The sequence below is a fragment of the Seriola aureovittata genome, chromosome 21 (assembly GCF_021018895.1).
Source record: "Seriola aureovittata isolate HTS-2021-v1 ecotype China chromosome 21, ASM2101889v1, whole genome shotgun sequence".
NCBI classification, from domain to species: Eukaryota; Metazoa; Chordata; class Actinopteri; order Carangiformes; family Carangidae; genus Seriola; species Seriola aureovittata.
Window position 1 is genome coordinate 18,797,701 of NC_079384.1, and position 17,911 is coordinate 18,815,611.

Genomic DNA, 17,911 nt, shown 5'->3' on the forward strand with positions numbered 1-17,911 from the left:
CTCTCTGCACCAACCACAGACGACAAGAGGCGGAGATAATCTGTGTTGTTACTTCAGAGATGATGTTCCGCGTTATTACGGTCCTCCGTATTTGTCCACCGAGTCAACGGAATACTTTCACTGGGCATCAGAGGATTGTGTTGGGAATTAAAACTCCACCGTGAAAGCGTACTACAGTTAATCAGCAATGTTACCATCCAGCTTCTGAGGTAAGTAGTTAACGCTAATTTGCTGGTTCGGCAGCCAACGTTTTTTGGTTTTGATGGGAGAAACCTTAAATGCGTTAACAGTTAGCTAGAAATGCTGGTTTTGACAAGACTTAATTTGAAAAACAACCGATATTATTCCTCTTTAGAGCCAACTTATATTAGGACAGAAATATTACCGTTAACTAAGTGTGCTTTCTGAGCCGAGGCGGTGATTTAAAAAATCAGTGTAAGCAAGAGTTATCGTATTTCGTTACGAAACATCCCAGTTTGCATCAGTTTAGAATCATTTGTCTCGGTCAACGAGGTAACGTTACTAAGGTTAGGACTACATTTACCTTTAGCATCAGTGTAATAGCTGTGTTAGCTTACTGTAACAGTAGCTAGCTAGCGGGTATTATTATGTTGTAACGTTAACGTAGTTGACGACAACTGTTTTTTTCCCAGCGCTGTTTTATAAGAAACGATATGTATCATACCTGTCATGCTTCACAAGCTTGTTTATTGTGATGGGAATCTGATAAGATTAGCTAACAGAACTAACATACACCTGTCACAGAATAACAGCGATAGTAAAATGTTGTCAGGAGAGCTGCTTTGAAACCTGTTAACCTTATGTTTGGCTTACACCTTAGCAACGCCAGCGTGCTGTTACTTCATTGCCTCAGCAAAAGTGTATTTTATGAAGGGTTGTATTAATTAACTGGCTTGGTTAAAACACAGAAACATTGTCAGTATGTGCTGTTAGTTTCTACTGGTGTCAGTGGAGTTGCAGCTGTAGTAAAAATAGTGAGTGGTTTTGTTGTTGGTGACCCTAGGAGACAAAACAGTCGGGGGAAAGTGGCTGTTATTTCCTGTGTTGCTATGGTTGTGTCCGCTGAATCTCCTGGGAAATAGCTTGTGTGACACATTGTGTCTTATATCCAAGTCCATTTTTACTCTTACCATTCCAGGTTTTTCAAAGGATGCATACAACACGTGGACCGTCGTCCATCTCGACAGGTGTCTCAGGAGATGCCTTGGACCTCAGCTTGTCCGGCTCCCAGCTTTCAATGTCCAAAAGACCTAGCAGTGCATCACCTGGGAAGTACTTCTCTCGCTCTGTGTCGGTTTCTGTGGCCAGTGATAGCAGAGGGAAACGCAACACCCTGGTGAGTAACTGTGTACTGCCACATGTGTACTTTTGTGCTGGCAATAGAAAGGAGCTGAAGACTGTTTATGAGTTTTCAGATGATCTATTCAAGATGCAGGGATGAGCAAATCAGCACTGTCTTCTTCTTCTTCAGAATTCTACTTGATACCAAGTGTTTAATGTTTGCAAACAAATATTGTACCTCTTTAACAAATCTTTTAACTCCACAGAGCGATGCCGGCTTTGGTAGCTCCCGCTCCATCAAGAACCTGAGGAGGTCCAACAGCACCACTCAGGTCAATCAGCAGGCCAATATTAGTTTAAGGTATAAACACACATACACACACATACCTATGTACATACATACACACCCGCTGCTTATGTAATAACACCGGAGCTATTTGTGCTTGTAACATATTTCGAAGTAGACAACACATATTTTTATTGAGAATCAGTATGCCTTCTTATTTCTCTGGGTCAAACATATTTTCCTCGCTCCTTATCACTGACATTGAAACACTAAACTGCATATAGCACAGTATGTGCTGATACATGTAGTCTGCAAAGCCTCGGGCAAAACTTGCTCTTAAGATACAGTTAGATCGTCAAATGACCTTTACAGCAGCATACATGCTGCTGAAATATGAAGGTTGTGTTTTTGGAAGTGACATAAAAGAATGTGTGCATTTCAGATAATGCTCATCAGACAGTCTGGAAGCAGTGCTCGTGTTACAAGGAACAATCTCTATGGCTCAGCCCTGTCGCATGAAGCTCTTTAAACCAGGCTGCTGCTCTTCAGTGAGCAACAGCTGGCAGTCCTGAAGCCTCAGCACTTCAGACAATGGGAATTGTGGCGCGCCAGCTCCTGCATGATAAAGAGTAGCGGGAAGCTGGGCGGCTGTTGCTAGGGTCGCGGGGTGCAGGGACTTGCTTTGTCCCAGGTTAGAGGGAGAAGGGGGGGCTGGGACCTCGGGGTCAGGTTACCCCCTCCAACAGGAGCCAGTGAAAAGAGAAGTGTGCACACTCTGGTTCTATTGTCCGGCAGCTGCCACCACCACCCCTCCCCTCTCTGCCTCTGAGGATGCAGAGCAAAGGGGCTTTAAATTTAAAGACATTTTAAATGCCCCCAATACCCCCTCCAAGGCTCAGATTCTTTTAGGGCTGTCATTGGGTCACTCACCACCCCTTCCCTCCCTACTGCCTCCTCCCCTCCATGCATCACTCTCTTGTAAAGCAAAAAGTAGAGGAATGTGCTGCCTGAATAGTGTTGTCAGATTGCTTTTCATTGGGCCAGCTGGCTTGACCTCCCCCCGGAAGACGCACGCATACACACACACACACACACACACACACACACACACACACACACACACACACGCTCATTTATATACTTACTCAGACAGAAACACCCTGCACAGCACAGGCATGCTGCAGCACAGATACCAGCAGAGGCCAGGCCAGACAGGAGGTCAGCCTACATCTGTGCCTCATGGTGGAGGTGCTGGTGTGTAAGGCTATTTGAAGGATGAATGACAGGCCATGGGGGATCAACATATGTGTGCACACATTCACATGGAATCCAGGACGAGAGTTCTCCCTAACAGACCATCAGCTGCTGTTTCGTGAATTCCAGTGCTTAGGGGGCGGGGGGCGGGGCAGCAGACAAGGATGAGACCCATTTCTGCAGCTGTCATTACAACATTTAATCACAAAAGCTGCCACTAAAAGCCATGACTCGAGCTCCCCGCTTTGTGTCGAGTTGTTTAATTGCATGTTGCGCACTGCTAAGCCCTTGTTATGTGAAAATTGAGCGTTCCCCCCTCCTCCCACTAATAAGGGCAGGTTTGAAATTATTTTGCTGGTTTACAGCTGCCGTGGTTCAGTTCAACCAAATTGCAAAAAATATTTAAAAATTCCTCCTCCAGTTTTATCTATGCATGTAAATAGTTTCCAGGTTTTGAGATTTCTGTAATTTCTCACCGATGATCATTTGATTTAATGGTAAAAGGTACCTTGCAGTATTGTGCCATATGGCCCTAACCTTTGACTGGCTTGTGTGCACCTCAGTCAGGACCAGAGTGAGGACTACCTGGCCCTGTTTGACAGCAGCTCTGATGGACGCAAGAAACTGGCCAGCCTCAGCAAGGCCTCCCCAGACAGAACCACATGGAACATCCTGGTATTTATCACCAACTACATTTGTTTGTTTGTCATCTCTTTAGATTTATGTATTCTTGCATATGGCATCATATCAACTGTGTGTAGTGAATATGAAGCAGAATTAAAGAGCATTTTATTGTAATATTCAAATGTTTTGCATAGGACTGTTAATTGTCAGTTAATCTGCAGATTCTTTAATTTATTCTATAGAAAGCCAGAAATATACATAAAAATACCAACTATATATATAATATAAAAGCCAAAGGTGACATTTTCAAATGTATTGTTTTGTTTGACCAACAAAACGCTATTCAGTTCACTGTTATGTAAGACAAAGAAAAGCATCAAATCCTCACATATGAGAAGCTGGAACCAGCAAATATTTGTATTTTAGCTTAAAGAATTTATTTAATAAAACAATTCAATTATCAAAAAAGTTTTGTCGATTGATTAATCATGTAATCGTGGTGGATACCAAAAGCTTTTCTTCCTTTCCTAAACATTGAATTCTTTTCAAATGTGTCAAATTACACAGTAGCTCAGTGATATCAGATTATGCAACAACTCTTATGTTTCTTGTCTTTAAGGACGATCAGCCCAGAGCTTTCCCCCCTCACTCCAGCTCCCGCAGCACCGGCAGTGTTGACTCTCCCACCAGCCTGAAGAAAAGAGAGCCTGGCATTGCTCTGGCTGCGACCTTCACTGCCAACAACAGGTGGGCAGCGTCTCTCAAACACACACATACACACACACAGACACACACACACACACAGTCCAGGTAAAACTTACACCAGCCCAGTAAATACCTGTGCTGCTGCATTCTGGATTTTTACCTGCTTCTCGTGTTTCATACCTGGTGATCAAGGCAGCTGATACTGCCTTCAGGAATTCCACCCACACACTTGGACTTTTTCCTCTATGTAGAAAAAAAAAACAGTGTGGGCTGAGTTTGTATTATGGTAAGAATTTGTGTCAAAGCATGAACAGTATCAGCTACTGCAAAGCCTTGAGGGGGGGTGAAGTTGAAATAGATGGCAGTAGCATTGTCACTACTTGACACAGATGCCAGCACATGAGAACTGTCTCCTGCAGAGCGTCATGGTGCCGTCTTGTTTTTCCCAGGAGCAACAAGGGAGCTGTGGGGAACTCAGTCACCACCATCTTACACAACAACTACTCTGAGAAACCTCTCACACCCAAGAGCTCCAACCAGAAGCCGTCCTTTAAGTAAGCCCTGAAGTTAACACAATTCATTTTGAAGAATTTTCCTAAGCCAATATAATAAGTTGATATCGGCCATAATGAAAAACTGCTTGATATCAGCCGGTTTGTGTTGCCTGCCTCCAAAATATCACAGTTTGTTCAAGTCATACTTCCTGTTTACGATCTGGTTGTTTATTGCGAACCACCTCATCTGATTTTGTGTCTTCAATCGTATTTTCTTTTAGTAACATCCTCAAAGCCACAGCAAATGATGAGGTGTCACTGGAGAACGGCTCCGTCACTAAGTCTCAGAAGAATTTCTCCTCGACATCATCCACTTCTAACAACAAATCCCCAGTGTCGGCCCAGCGCGGCAGCCCGGTGCTGCCTCGAAGGAGGGAGGTCACTGAGGAGGAGGCAGAAAGGTCAGACACACTAAACTGTTTCAGAGGGCGGCTTCCATAGTGTTTCTACTTGTTACCTGGTGTATTGATGTTCATGTTCTTTGTTTATTTGTTCTGTGACTCATAGTGGTTCTATTATGTATCTGAAGGTTTATCCAGCAGGTGAACCAGGCAGCAGTCACTATCCAGCGCTGGTACAGACGCAATGCTAAGAGACAACACACAAACCAAGCAGCGCTCAAACGCATCCTTGCCAGTAAAAGAAAGGTATCCATCTTTTCCCAGCCTGCCTTACTGTCTTACTTTTATTCTCTGTGGTCTTAACAGGTTTATCTCTGTCTTTCTAATGCTACTGTATTAACACTGTCTGTGTCTGTCCCCTTGTAGGAGTGGGAGGAGAGAACAGAGGAGGACAGTCACCTGGAGCAGCAGCACAAAAAGGACGAAGACCGGAAACGCATTCGTGAAGAGAAAGCTCGTCTGGCCCGTCTCGCTGCCATCCAGGTGCCCACCTCTGATCCACTTTATTGCACTTCCATAAAGTTTAGACTTGCAGATACATATGCAACAGAGACAGAGAGTATGATTTTTAGTCCTTGATATGTGTCATGTAGTGCAAATTATATCATGATTTAAATATTTGAATCAAGCCTCTGTGTGGATGATTTCTCTGGATCAATACGGTCTTCAACACTGTCTCGTGTCTCCCTCTGGTGGTGTGCTACAGGAGCTGCAGCAGAAAAGAGCCCAGCGGGTTACAGAGGTGCAACATGCAGCTGAGGTGGAGCTGGAAAACCTGAAGCAGACCGGTGTGGTTGGACGTAAGAAGCCGCCTAGGATTTCCCTGACCAACAAAAGTCCAGCGTCGCCGAGCAACAACAGCCTGCTGTCACCCACAGTCGTCAAAGCCAAGAACACAGGTCTGTATGTCTCAGCACTTGGTGTTTCTATCTTCAGATACCTGGTACTATAACCTCAAGGTTACTAACCAAATGTTAGATCTGACAAGTGAACTGATAATTGATTTATTGATGTTTATGTGTTTCCACAGACTCCAATTTGAACATTGTGGCCGACTTAGGTGAGCTTAGCTTCAGAGCCATTTCTCCAGCTCTGTCCAATCCTAGAGGCTCTCAGTGTTCCCAGGTAAATAAGTCTTGTCTTCACAGCTCAGCTCAGCTCTGCTTCCTTCATTCATTATCTCCACTTTTCTCCTCAGATTTTAAAAACAATTTATTTTCTCTTGAAGGAGCAGGAGGACAGAGCGGAGGACGATATTTGCCTGGAGCAGCAGCACCAAGAGAACGACAGGAAGTTGATCCGGAAAGAGAAAGCTCGTCTGGCCCGCCTCGCTGCCTCCCAGGCGAACACATCTGATGTACGTACATTAAGCCAGGGTTGAAGCATTGTTTCTAAAGTAGCCATCACATTACACTCAGTTTGTGTAATGTCTCCCTCCGATGGTGTGCTACAGGAGCTGCAGCAGAAAAGAGTTCAGCGGGTTGCAGAGGTGCAGCATGCAGCTGAGGTGGAGGCAGAAGGCCCGAGGCAGAGCGCTGTGGTTGGACGCAAGAAGCCGCCCAGGATTTCCCTGACCAACAGGTGCCCGGCGTCACCGAGCAACAACAGCCCGCTGTCACCCACAGACATCAAAACTAAGAACACAGGTATGTTTGAATCTGTAGAATTATATGACTCTGCTCACTCATACTGTGCAGCGTTTTTGATGTGAGAGAAACCTGTAATAACTGTTGGTTAAATATTTCCACAGACACGAATTTGAATGTTGTGACTGACTTAGGAGAGCTCAGTTTCAGAGCCGTTTCCCCAGCTTTGTCCAATCGCAGAGGTTCTCACTGTTCCCAGGTAAATAACTGAAAACTTCAAACTGCACTGAAATGATCGAAGTCACTGGTTTGAAGTTTTACCAGCATGAAACATGAAAGCAGTTCTTCTGTTTGGTCCTATTTTAAACATGTTTGTTATGTCTGTGATCTAGGAGACTGTGCATAGGTCAGTGAGTGTGGAGGACCAGCGGCAGGGAGCCTTGTCCAGCAGGGCTCAGTCTAAAACCACCCTCAATGAGCTGCTGGACACTCTGAAGCTGTTGGAGGAGGAGCCAGAGAGGCTGTCAGAGCCCAAATGCTACCGCAAAGATAAATACGCCTGGATAGATGAGGTCAGTTTTAATTTCCTAATTATGTTGTGCAAGAAGAAACCATGAACCACTAACGACTTGTCTGTAACCAACATTCCCACCGTCTCTCTCTAAAGGATGGAGACTCCAACTCTCTGACCACTGACAACCTGGAGCGCCACGGGCAGCTGAGCCACCACCCTGCTCTGCCAGACGGGGGCGCCCTGCTGTCTGAGGCCAAGCTGCAGAGCATCATGAGCTTCCTGGATGAGATGGAAAAATCTGAACAGGAGAGACCTCGCTCGGTCACCTCAGGGTCACACAGAGAGGTCAGGGTCTTCAGTCTGATTTTGTGATTATGGTGGCAGCACTACAGAGCTGTCAGACTCCACATTTTCCAATCCTGACACTAATTTTTATTTCTTTGTCTTGACGTACAAGAAAGTATTGTGTTTTTTTCCCCCATAGATAAATAATCATCAGTCAACCCAGATCTGTCAGGTGTCAGATTATGTTAATCCTGCGACATGTGCTGACTGGATGTTTGTGTTCTCAGGCTGTGTTGTCTGAGGAGGAGCTGGCTGGTGTTGAGCAGGCGTCGGCCACCGCCGCCGAACTCACCGGTTCCATGATGAGAATCAAGCTGGAGCTGGAGGAGAAGAAACGCACCGTCAACATGCTGCAGGCTGCACTGGTGGGGAGATGAACACGTGTCACAGTAAATTCGAATGTAGAGAGAAGCTGTTGGCCTCCTTCGGCCCCTTCGTGTTTGCTCATCTTCTTCATCCTCTGTCCATCAGGCCCAGCAGAGGGAGCTGACGGTGAGACACGTGAAGGAGACTGAGAAGGAGCTGGGCAGAAACTTCCAGATCCAGAAGGAACAATATGAAGCCACCATCCAGAGACACCTCACATTCATTGATCAGGTGGGTGTCCATACACAGTTGCTGCCACCTGCTTTCAAAACATTCAGATTCTTCTTCACTTTCTCTCCCTGTGGTTTAAAACGTGCTCTTTCCCTCCAGCTGATCAATGATAAAAAGGCTCTGAGTGAGCGCTGTGAAGGAGTGGTGGGAGAGCTGAAGCAGGTGGACCAGAAATACACCAAGAAGATCGCACAAATGCAGGAGCAGCATGAGATGGTGAGATGGCCAAGATTTTCTCACAGTGGCGTCGCGACACGAATGTTTCTGTGGGGATTTAACAATCTACAGCTACACTTGTTATTTTCTCACTGCCTCTGCTTTGCCTCCTGTGTGACTGTATCTTGCTTTTCTTTTTGCTTGTGTCGTGCTGCTTTTGTTTAACTGTCTTCTCTCTGTTTTTCCCTCTCTCCTTCTTCTCCTTCCTCACTGCCTTTTTCTCTGTCCTTGTCTGTGGATCTGTTTTTTTCCTGGCTTTAGGTGTGGCAAATTCTGGGTCCCTTGTGCGAGGTAACTTTGTTTTTTTCCTCTAACACGGTCATCCCTGACATGATCACCTCTCTCTCATTCTGCCACTCCTTTCTCATTTCATTTGTTTGTCCCACGCATCTTCTCTTGGACAGTGTCTCTGCATGTGAGTCCCCTCAGTCTCTTCTCATCTCTAGATTTACATATAAAGCTCTTATTGCTTTATGAAGTCGTTTGTCTTGCCCAGAATTTGTTTCCACCCTTCTCTTCTTCCTCTTACGTAGGTGGATTTTTCGATAAATAAATGTCACTTGAGTTTGGTGTTGTTTTCACTGCCACCATTATTAACCCTCTACCCTCCCCCCCACAGGAGATCAAGAAGTTAAAAGACCTAATGAGTGCCACAGAGAAGGTCCGCCGGGAGAAATGGATTGACGAGAAAACCAAGAAGATTAAAGAGATCACCGTCAAAGGTACTGTAGTCGGAGCCGTAGCTTGGAGCAGAAATATGCGATTAAAACATCCTTAACAGAAGCTTCATTAAGATAAGAGCATAATGAAGCACAACTTTTCCCATGTGCTCTTATCAAGTAAACCTTTATACACCGTACTTTTTACACCATGATCCTCCAGTGTAATCTGTGTTAGTAATGTGGCATAATCTCATCCACTGGTGGTTTTACCTGTGGTCCGTTTTAGGCTACATCCACACACACAAAACACATCTCTTTTGCCTGACGTCCACACTACTCTGGAGTTTTCGAGCCCCTTAAAAGGAGTCTGTAATTGGAGAAACAAGGATCTTTGGAAATGACGATGTAGACCCCAACAGTGGTGGATACAACATGATAATGAATTATAAACATTGGTGACCTTGTTGTCTTGTCTAGCAGCCGTTGTGCAGTTAAATTCTGCATTTTCTGCTGATCCTTGTTCGTATTATTTTCTGCAGCTAACCAACTGCAGAGTAGACAATCTGCTTCCTGTTTAAACCAGCATGAGCATGCCCAATATATGTGAATGGTCATGTGATAAGCGTTTTCAAGATGGAGATCGTTTCTGATATGGGGCTAAAATGTTCGTCTGCATGGAGGTCGTTTTCATTTTAAAATGAAAATGTAGTAGTGTGGACGCAACAAACAAAATGGTTTAAAGGCTTAATCAGATCTTCATATCAAACATTTACAAGATGTCACATTGAAAGACTGTCAGAGTTTTCTCATGAAATCTATCACAAGCCATTCGACATTTCAGCTGACATAGTTTCAGCTTCTTTTCAGTGTTCCCGTTGGCTCTGTAGCACCTCTCATCTTCCAGAAGTTACTATGCCAACCACCTCAAAGATGCACTGTATCAAAGCTATATTCAGTAATTATTCTGTATCTAGCTTTTGACCCGGGGCATTTTTCTGGCTCGCTAAAGGCAACATGAACAAAGAGGGTACAGTTCAGTTTCCAGAAACTTACCATTTTGTTCCTGGTTCTCCTGCCTGTGATGAGCTGAGTCCATGAATAGTCACAGACAGTTGCCAGGCAGTGCTGATGAGGTGTTTGTACAGTCACAGCTCCAGATTTGAATTCAGATTGGTTTGTATTTGTTTACTTAGTTTTGTTGTCACCAATATATAGAAAATAAAACTCTCTGACAGCTCTGACAGACAGAGCTGTGAAACATTTTTCAGCCACAGATCATGAACCGTTTTCTCTTCCTCCCTCAGGTCTGGAGCCAGAGATCCAGAAGCTGATCTCTAAACACAAACAGGAGCTGAAGAAGCTGCGGACGCTCCACGAGGCGGAGCTGCTGCAGGCGGACGACCGCGCGGCCCAGCGCTATGTCCGTCAGTGCGAGGAGCTCCGCCAACAGCTGGAGAAGGAGAAGGAGGAGCAGTGTCAGAGAGAGAGGGAGCTAGCCAAACAGAGGTGGGCAAGTCACATCATCACTACTCCCACCGGCCTCCTCTGCCCTTTCTTTGAGAATTGTATCTTTATGGACATTTTTCAATATGCAAACACTACAAGAAATGTGTCAATACATACGATAGATGGCATCTTACAACTGGATGCAAGATTATATCACATCCAACCACTCAGTCACTCAGCTCCTTCAGTCAGAAGCTGAAAGAGAAGCAGCTTCAAAGTGAAACATCTAAAGAGCGAGCAGCCTTTGTTGAGCTTAATGCATTAAAACCTGTGAGAGATGATCTTCAGTCTCTGCAGTTTACTCGACATTCCTCTTCATCACTATTTTTTGGAAGCATTGAAGTCGTGCTGCTTGTTCTGCGAGGCAGGAGAGAGGAGACAAACAGTGAGAAGGAGAGAGGCTTTGCAGTTTGCACATAAGGGAACATACTGTCAGAGTTAATGAGTGTAGCAGATGAAAGACTGTTCGCAGACGTTCGTTAATTAGTCACTTGTTTGTGTGCTCTGCCCGTGTGTCATAATTATTGTTTATGTTAATTTTAGCAGCCTGAATGTGATGAGTGTGTCTTTTTTTGTTTATGTGTCAGATATGAGAAGCAGCTTCAGGAGGAGGAGCTGTCCCTGCAGCAGCAGAGGAGGCGTCTCTACAAGGAGGTGGCCGAGGAGAAGGAGAGGCTGGCCGAGCTGGCTGCGAGGTGAGGTCAAAGGTCATCCGCCTCATCTTTTTTCTGCAGTGAGAATGTGAAGACATAAACCAGAGACATCCATCTTAACCAGAGACAGCTCCGGAAAAGACTGGTGCAGAATGTTCCAGTGCTTTGTCCTCATTATAGTCCCAAGAATAACAGTGAATCAGTGGAAAATCAAGTCCATTGTTAAAGTTCCACACTATTTCCCACAGGTTGAAAATGTACTTGTCGAGGTGGATGGTGTGCATGCATAGACTCCTGCAGTTTAGACTGAGAGAGTGTAACCGCAGGATATTTTCTGTAGCTATAATTTACAGATGTCCCCTAAACGCCTCACATGCAGGATATTGGTAGATGCTAGCTCTGGGGCTGTGCACAGACAAGCGTATCTCACACTCAGTTACTGCAGCGTACACAACAGACAGGCGTGTAGTTAGTTTGAAAAGAGTGAAATAAGACGTTAGGTTGAAACTGAGTGATTTTATCTACCTGGGCTCCAAGTACAGCCCATCTATAGGAAACAGTGTTCCAGTCTAGTTCAGCAATGCTGGTACACTGCTGAGAAGCAACCTTGAAGATTCATTGTTCTGGAACAGCCTCCAGGTTAGACATTTTTGTCACACAATAACATTCCCATTTGCGAGAGTGTGTGTGTCTCCCCTTCAATCCTGCAGGGAACATAGATTTTTTTTTTCTCTAAAGATGAACACCCACTACAATCGTAAATTTATTACAGCTGCTCAGCTGCTAAACGAGTGACCTTCAGAAGATAGAAGAATGAAGTAAGCTGCCAATAATCTGTTACAAGCCATTAAAGTAACAAAAACAGCTTGAGCCAGTGTGAACCAAGGGTTAAGCATTAACATGATGCAATGCTATGATCTTGTGAATGTTGTGTATGTATTTGGATGCAAACTTTGTACTGGAACACAGGACATTTTACACACTTAGTAACACCCCAATAAATGCAGCCTTTCATATTTTTTTCATCCCACATTGATAATGCTGACTGCAGCGTTCCTGTCTGCAGTTGCAGCTTTAGCATTGTCCAAAAAGTCTACTGTACTTTTACAGATGATGCATGTCGGGATTGTTGTGTTTCTCCTCGTCAGTGATCGTCTTGTGTTTGTCTTGCAGGCAGCGAGCCGAGCTGGAGGATCTGCGGCGGCAGCTGGAGGAGAACAGCTCTCTGGCTGGACGAGCCCTCAGAGAGGAGCTGGACAAAACCCGAGAGGAGCAGGAGAGGAGACACCAGGTGAGAACTGAGCAGAAAAATAATTCACCTCAGACTTTTAACAGACTCTTCCAGTCTGCTGTCTCACTACTCTGTCCAGTAACTGCACCTTTAAGTTTTTCTAGCAAGCTTATAGAGTGTTGTTTGTGTAATTAGGTGGAGATGAAGGCGCTGCAAGAACGTCTGGATATCGAAAAGCAAACCTGGGAAGAAAACTACAAGAAAAAAGAGGTTGGTTGATATGCTGGCACTAAGCTATGCAGCTTTATCTGCTCTCGGAGCTCCCTTCTTTTGTCCACAGTGATGTGTAAGAAACCACTGAATACCATGTAAATATAAAGCTCTGTGCTCATAGTGCCCTGCAGGCATTTAGTCATTCCTATTTCAGGGGAAATGTAAGATATCTAGTGAAACTTAAATAGAACAAGAGCTGAACTTTTCTGCTCACAATCTTTTTCCAATGTAGTGACTTTAGCAGGTGGCACATTTCCAGCTGTCTGGAGTTCAGCACTGTCATTGGGAGGAAACCCTGAGGGTGTAGATCACATGTTCTGAGGAAGAGTGGACTCACTGAGTCAGGAGTTGTTAGAAAAACACAACCTCTGTTAGTCAGTGACATAGGCAGGAACATTTACTGTAGAGATGTTGATTAAGAAGTAAAGAATTAACCAATGAGGATGTACATGATTTTTTTTTGCATAGGTGTGTATATATGTGTGAATGCTGGAAAAAGCAGCCCAGACAGACAACGTGTGTTTGTGTGTGTGCAGGAAGCGTGGCTGCTGAGCCGCGAGCGTGAGCTCAAAGACGAGCTGCGGCGAGAACGTGACAAAGAGATCGAACTCGCCATCTGGACGCTGGAGGAGGAGACCAGCAAGGACAAAGAGGAGTGTGAGAGGGCTGCTGACAACAGGTGTGTGTGTGTATGTGTGACAATATTTCCTCTGTGTGAATAATGGCTTCAATCACAAGTCAGCATCAGCACCAACCTGTAACACACACTGTTCTCAGAGTGAAGCGTGTGAGGGAAAAATACGAGGCCGAGCTGAGGGAGCTGGAGCGATCGGAGAGGACGGCTGTGGAGAAACAGCAAGAGCTGAGGAAGCAGCAGATGGATACGGAGGGAGAGCTGATCAGACTTCAGGCCCTATTAAGACAGAAAGAGCAGGAGGTTGAGGACATCACACAGGTGAGGAGCAAATCCCCGTCATTTGGAAACACTTGTTGAAAAGTGGACAAAACGTCTTGAGATAGATTCCACTTGAATTTGTCTGACTCGTCTTTTCAGACCAGGGACAAGTTGGCGGACGAGCGCCGCAGCCTGGCGGAGGTGGTAAGGCAGGAGTTTGCCGACCGGCTGGTGATGACGGAGGAGGAGAACCGCAGGATGAAGGTGGAGGTGTCAGAAGTCAGGGCAAGGCTACGGCTGGAGGTGGAGAGGGTCACCAGGGAGAAGGAGGAGGAGCTGGCTGAAGTCCATCAACGGTAAGAGACTGTTAGATGTGACATAAGTACAAGTTGGACATTTTTATAGCTGCTATTGAAGGGTAATAATATGCCACTTGTAACTGGAGATATGTTACAAGATGCAGTTTGATGAACTGAGGTCACAAGTTGACACGTCTGGAAGTTACAAAGACAAAACTTGATCTGCAGACACTCAAGCGCCCGCTGTGTGTGGAAGAAAAGACCGTCCCAGGATCTAGGTCGGCGGCGGTCTCCACGCATTTCACCAGTATTGTTGAGTGACTGTCTTCTTCCTTGTTCTGTTCAAGGTGTGAACGGGAACGTTGGCACACAGTTTAAAGCCACAGTTCAAAATGAATAAAAGGTGGAAACTTAAGATCTGCCAGTTTGTAAAGGAGGAGAAATATGAGTTAAATGGAGGGCTGGAGTAATCCTGAAGATGACCTGATTAATATCAACGTGGAGATCATCTGAGCAGAGGGTTAGGGTTGACTCACCGATGTGTTGTTAATTGTTTTTGGAAACAATGGAGCTCTATGGGTTAGGCTGTGGACACACACACCTAAGACCTGTTAGAAGGATCAGTTCATTGTTGGTTTTGATCTTCAACCATACTCGTATTTATGATCGAGACAGATCGTCGCCCACCCTGAGCCCAGTTCTACTCCAGGTTTCTGCCTCTTAAAAGAAAGTTTTTCTTGCCACTGTCACCAGCTGTTTGCTCATGGTGGGAAAAGTTGGGTCTCTGTAAGCAGTATAATAAGTGAAAGCGACGAATCAAGCGCTCACATTTTTATTTTCTGTGATTTGCCAGAGTGAAGTCGGCCATCTTGAAGAAGGAAGAAACTGTCAATAATCTTCGGAAGCAGCACGAGGTGAGAGACTGCCGCTGTGTCAGATCATGATAAACAAGAAAACACAGCTGTGGCGAGATGATTGACAACCATGTATAAATATCTACTTCTCCTCTGATAGGCTGCGCTGAAGAGGGCGGATCACCTGGAGGCCCTGTGGGAGCAGCAGAGGAAGCAGCTGCTGGAGAAGTGACTGACAAGAAGGCCAGGATTTATCCGTGTGGACCCCCCCTCCCCCCTCGCCCCCGCTCTGAGCTCGACCCATTGTGTTGCCCCCACGTGATTTTTTTTTTTTTTTTTTTTTTTGTTCCTGCCGACAAGACTGAACCTGTGGAGCTTCAGATGGTTGAACAAGCGACTGAACCTTGTCCTACCTCATTTGAGAAACACAAAATGGGGAAATGCACTGGGCCTGGTTGTACAGCCCCCTCACCCCCAACACCACCCTGCAACACCACCCTGCAAACCCCCCCCCCCCCCCCCCCCGAAGACATGAAGGAACGTATTGCGTTGGAATTTCCCTAATTTAAAGACTTAAAGACCAGGTGGAACCAAATAAAAACACTACGAATGGACTTCCCATTCCTCTTCTTACCTTTCCAGAGGATGATTGCTGTTTCTTTTTTTTTTTCCTGACTACCCCCCCCCCCCCCCCCCCCCAATGCTGCTCCCCCCTGCTGCAGCCTGTGGCTACAGGAACGCCTCCATGTTCCTCAAAGAGCTATCACAGAGACCAGTTCCAGATGTTTCTGAAACCAGCTCAGGCCTGCGCTGGTGTAAAGCAGGAGAAGGTGGGGGGATCGCTCTTTCTGGAGGACCACTTACAACCAAGGACAGCATCACAGCAACGCTATGTGCTTATTGCCTGGAACAAGTCAAGCTCTTACTGCCCCCCTTTTCTCTGTTGAGTCATGTGTTTTGTCCCAGTGCCCCCCTCGAGGCAAGCGCTAATTACAGGATCCATAACCTCTGCCTTGCTGCTGCTCTGTGAGCAGCTCTGAGCAGTTTGTTTTATGTGTCTTAGACCAAAATGAGGATCTAACAAAGAGGTTAGGAGTTACGTACTAACACTGGCTACAGACTAAAAGTAGAGTGCATGTAGAATGTTGCTAGAAAGAGTGATAGGACGTGTAGGCACCTTAAAGGGAAACGAGTGAAGAAAAATTTGACGGCATGTTTGAGGTCAAATGGAAATGGTTGCAGAGTGGTTTTGAAAGTTACTGAATGTAAGAAAGAAAGAAGAGGAAGGTGGGAGGATGGGAGGGAGGAATGCGCATAGAAAATGTTTATAGGATCAGGAAAGCAGAGCTGGGACAGAGCAGGGTGGTAGCAGGGTTTGAGGGGGCATGAGGCATGTGACTAGAGGTATGTTAAATGCCATGTAGATTCTAGCGGCCTGATTCTGAGGCTGCAGCTGTGACAAAACGCATCAGACTCAACACACACACACACACACACGTAAACTATCTGTGTTGTTTTTTTTTCCATTTTCTTTACCCTCACATTTAATGAAGATATGTGGAAGCCCCTCCAAGAGACACAAGAAGGCTTTGTGGATAAGATTTCAGTTAGAACGGTCCATAGCTTGAGTTAGTGAGAGGTGGGGGGTGGTAGGTGGGGAGAGTAACAAGAGTTTGTGTTGCAGAGAGAAACTCTAAACCTGGAAGTAAAGCCTGTTATTTAGTTGCAACATGATGTGAAAGACCATGTTGGCTCTGAAAGCTTCCTATCAGAAAATATTTATTCTGTCTTTCTTTTTCTCCTTTATTTATTTTCCAAATCAGCACTCTCCCATGACCTTCGTAGTGTTACTGGTCCACAGGAAGGTCGAGGGTTGTTTTAGTGACTTGGCAGAGCTGAGAACTGTCAGTGAGATTTTATAACTATGCCATTTTTAGGTGGTTTAAATACAGTATGTTAGGTTTTTCTGACATGAACGTTGTCCGAGCCACGATGTAAAGGGTTCATATGAAGTGTAATGTTATGGTAGGATAGGGGTTAACATAATGCAGCATTATGGGTAATGCAGTTTGGGACTTCAGAGGCATTAAATCACATTGTTACCCATTAAACCAAATAGTAAAACCCTCCTTTAAAAGAATAACACCCCAGATTAAAGCCTGTTAGCAGGGCAGAGGTGGTTGATATGTGTCACACGTCTCTATGGGTGTCACGGCCACCAACTGAGATTCACTGTGAGTCATGAGGACTTTGGTTTGGAGGGCCGAAGGCCCCCTGAGCGCCACAGTTTGCTCGCTGCCTCCGCCGGTGTTGGCACAGCAGACGGGGCTGCTGGCCTCCAAACCGAGAGGGTGGCGATGTGAGTTGGCATTCCTCGTGCATGCCCGTCCTACAAGTGCCAATAAGCCTTGCCTTTGTGTGTGTGTGCGTGTGTGTGTGTATGTGTGTGTGTGTGTTTGTATGCCACCATTCCTCCTGTTTTGACCTGAGATGACCCTCGTGCTGTCAGATACTCACACATGCACAAGGTACCCTGTTTTTTTTTTTTTGTTTTTTTTTTGTAACTTTGTACACAAACCATTCCAGCTGTCATCACTCATCGTTTTGTTTCTGTTTCCATTTCTACATGTGTAACCCTCTGTGCCCGAACCTGTAGCTCTTGAATGCACCATTTTGTTATCTTTTTTTTTTTTTAGTCTAGTTTTCATTGTTCTTCATGGCGATGGTCTAAAAACTGTGAAGAGACAGTGACTGATCCATCAGCACCAAGAGAATAAAAAGGAAAGATTGTGTGGAAGACACTGTGGTCCTCGTTTGTGTTCACTGTGGGAAAACGCACAATTGTTTGCTTGTTTCTGCCCCCCCCCCATCATCCCTTGCTCTCACAGTGTAACTCATTGGCTGGAGATGAAGACGTGTCTTAAGTCACAGCTACTGAAAATCCTGCGGACGTCACGGTATGAGCCAAAGCAGCTGTTGGTTTACAGCCTGAGAAGATTCACTGACAGTGTTTAAATAAAGACTTTTATTCTGAAATTTTCTACTGTTTAAACTATTTCCTGTAAATGGCTATGTTCCTCCTTTTCCCTGTCTGTATGTAGGCATGTTAAAACCACCACAGGGTTTTAGCCTATACATCTGGAATAATGTCCAC

General features: G+C 45.3%; 1 protein-coding gene across 2 annotated transcripts; it reads left to right on the top strand.

The window, feature by feature from the left end:
* The first annotated feature begins 70 nt into the window (after positions 1-70).
* On the top strand, positions 71-17,554 carry cep131 (centrosomal protein 131). Of its 2 annotated transcripts, XM_056366660.1 has the most exons (30): positions 71-209; positions 1,160-1,357; positions 1,569-1,663; positions 3,406-3,517; positions 4,086-4,213; positions 4,621-4,725; positions 4,947-5,126; positions 5,255-5,372; positions 5,493-5,609; positions 5,833-6,025; positions 6,157-6,251; positions 6,355-6,483; positions 6,580-6,772; positions 6,877-6,971; positions 7,105-7,284; positions 7,380-7,571; positions 7,799-7,936; positions 8,043-8,168; positions 8,268-8,384; positions 8,646-8,675; positions 9,004-9,106; positions 10,351-10,552; positions 11,140-11,247; positions 12,379-12,496; positions 12,632-12,706; positions 13,246-13,388; positions 13,487-13,664; positions 13,764-13,960; positions 14,757-14,817; positions 14,918-17,554. In XM_056366660.1, the coding sequence occupies exons 2-30, from the start codon at positions 1,172-1,174 to the stop codon at positions 14,987-14,989; spliced, it is 3,786 nt and encodes a 1,261-aa protein (XP_056222635.1). In that variant the 5' UTR covers positions 71-209; positions 1,160-1,171; the 3' UTR covers positions 14,990-17,554. The 2 variants fall into 2 exon arrangements, with proteins under 2 accessions (XP_056222635.1, XP_056222636.1); XM_056366661.1 differs by lacking the exon at positions 8,646-8,675.
* The last annotated feature ends 357 nt before the right edge of the window (positions 17,555-17,911 follow it).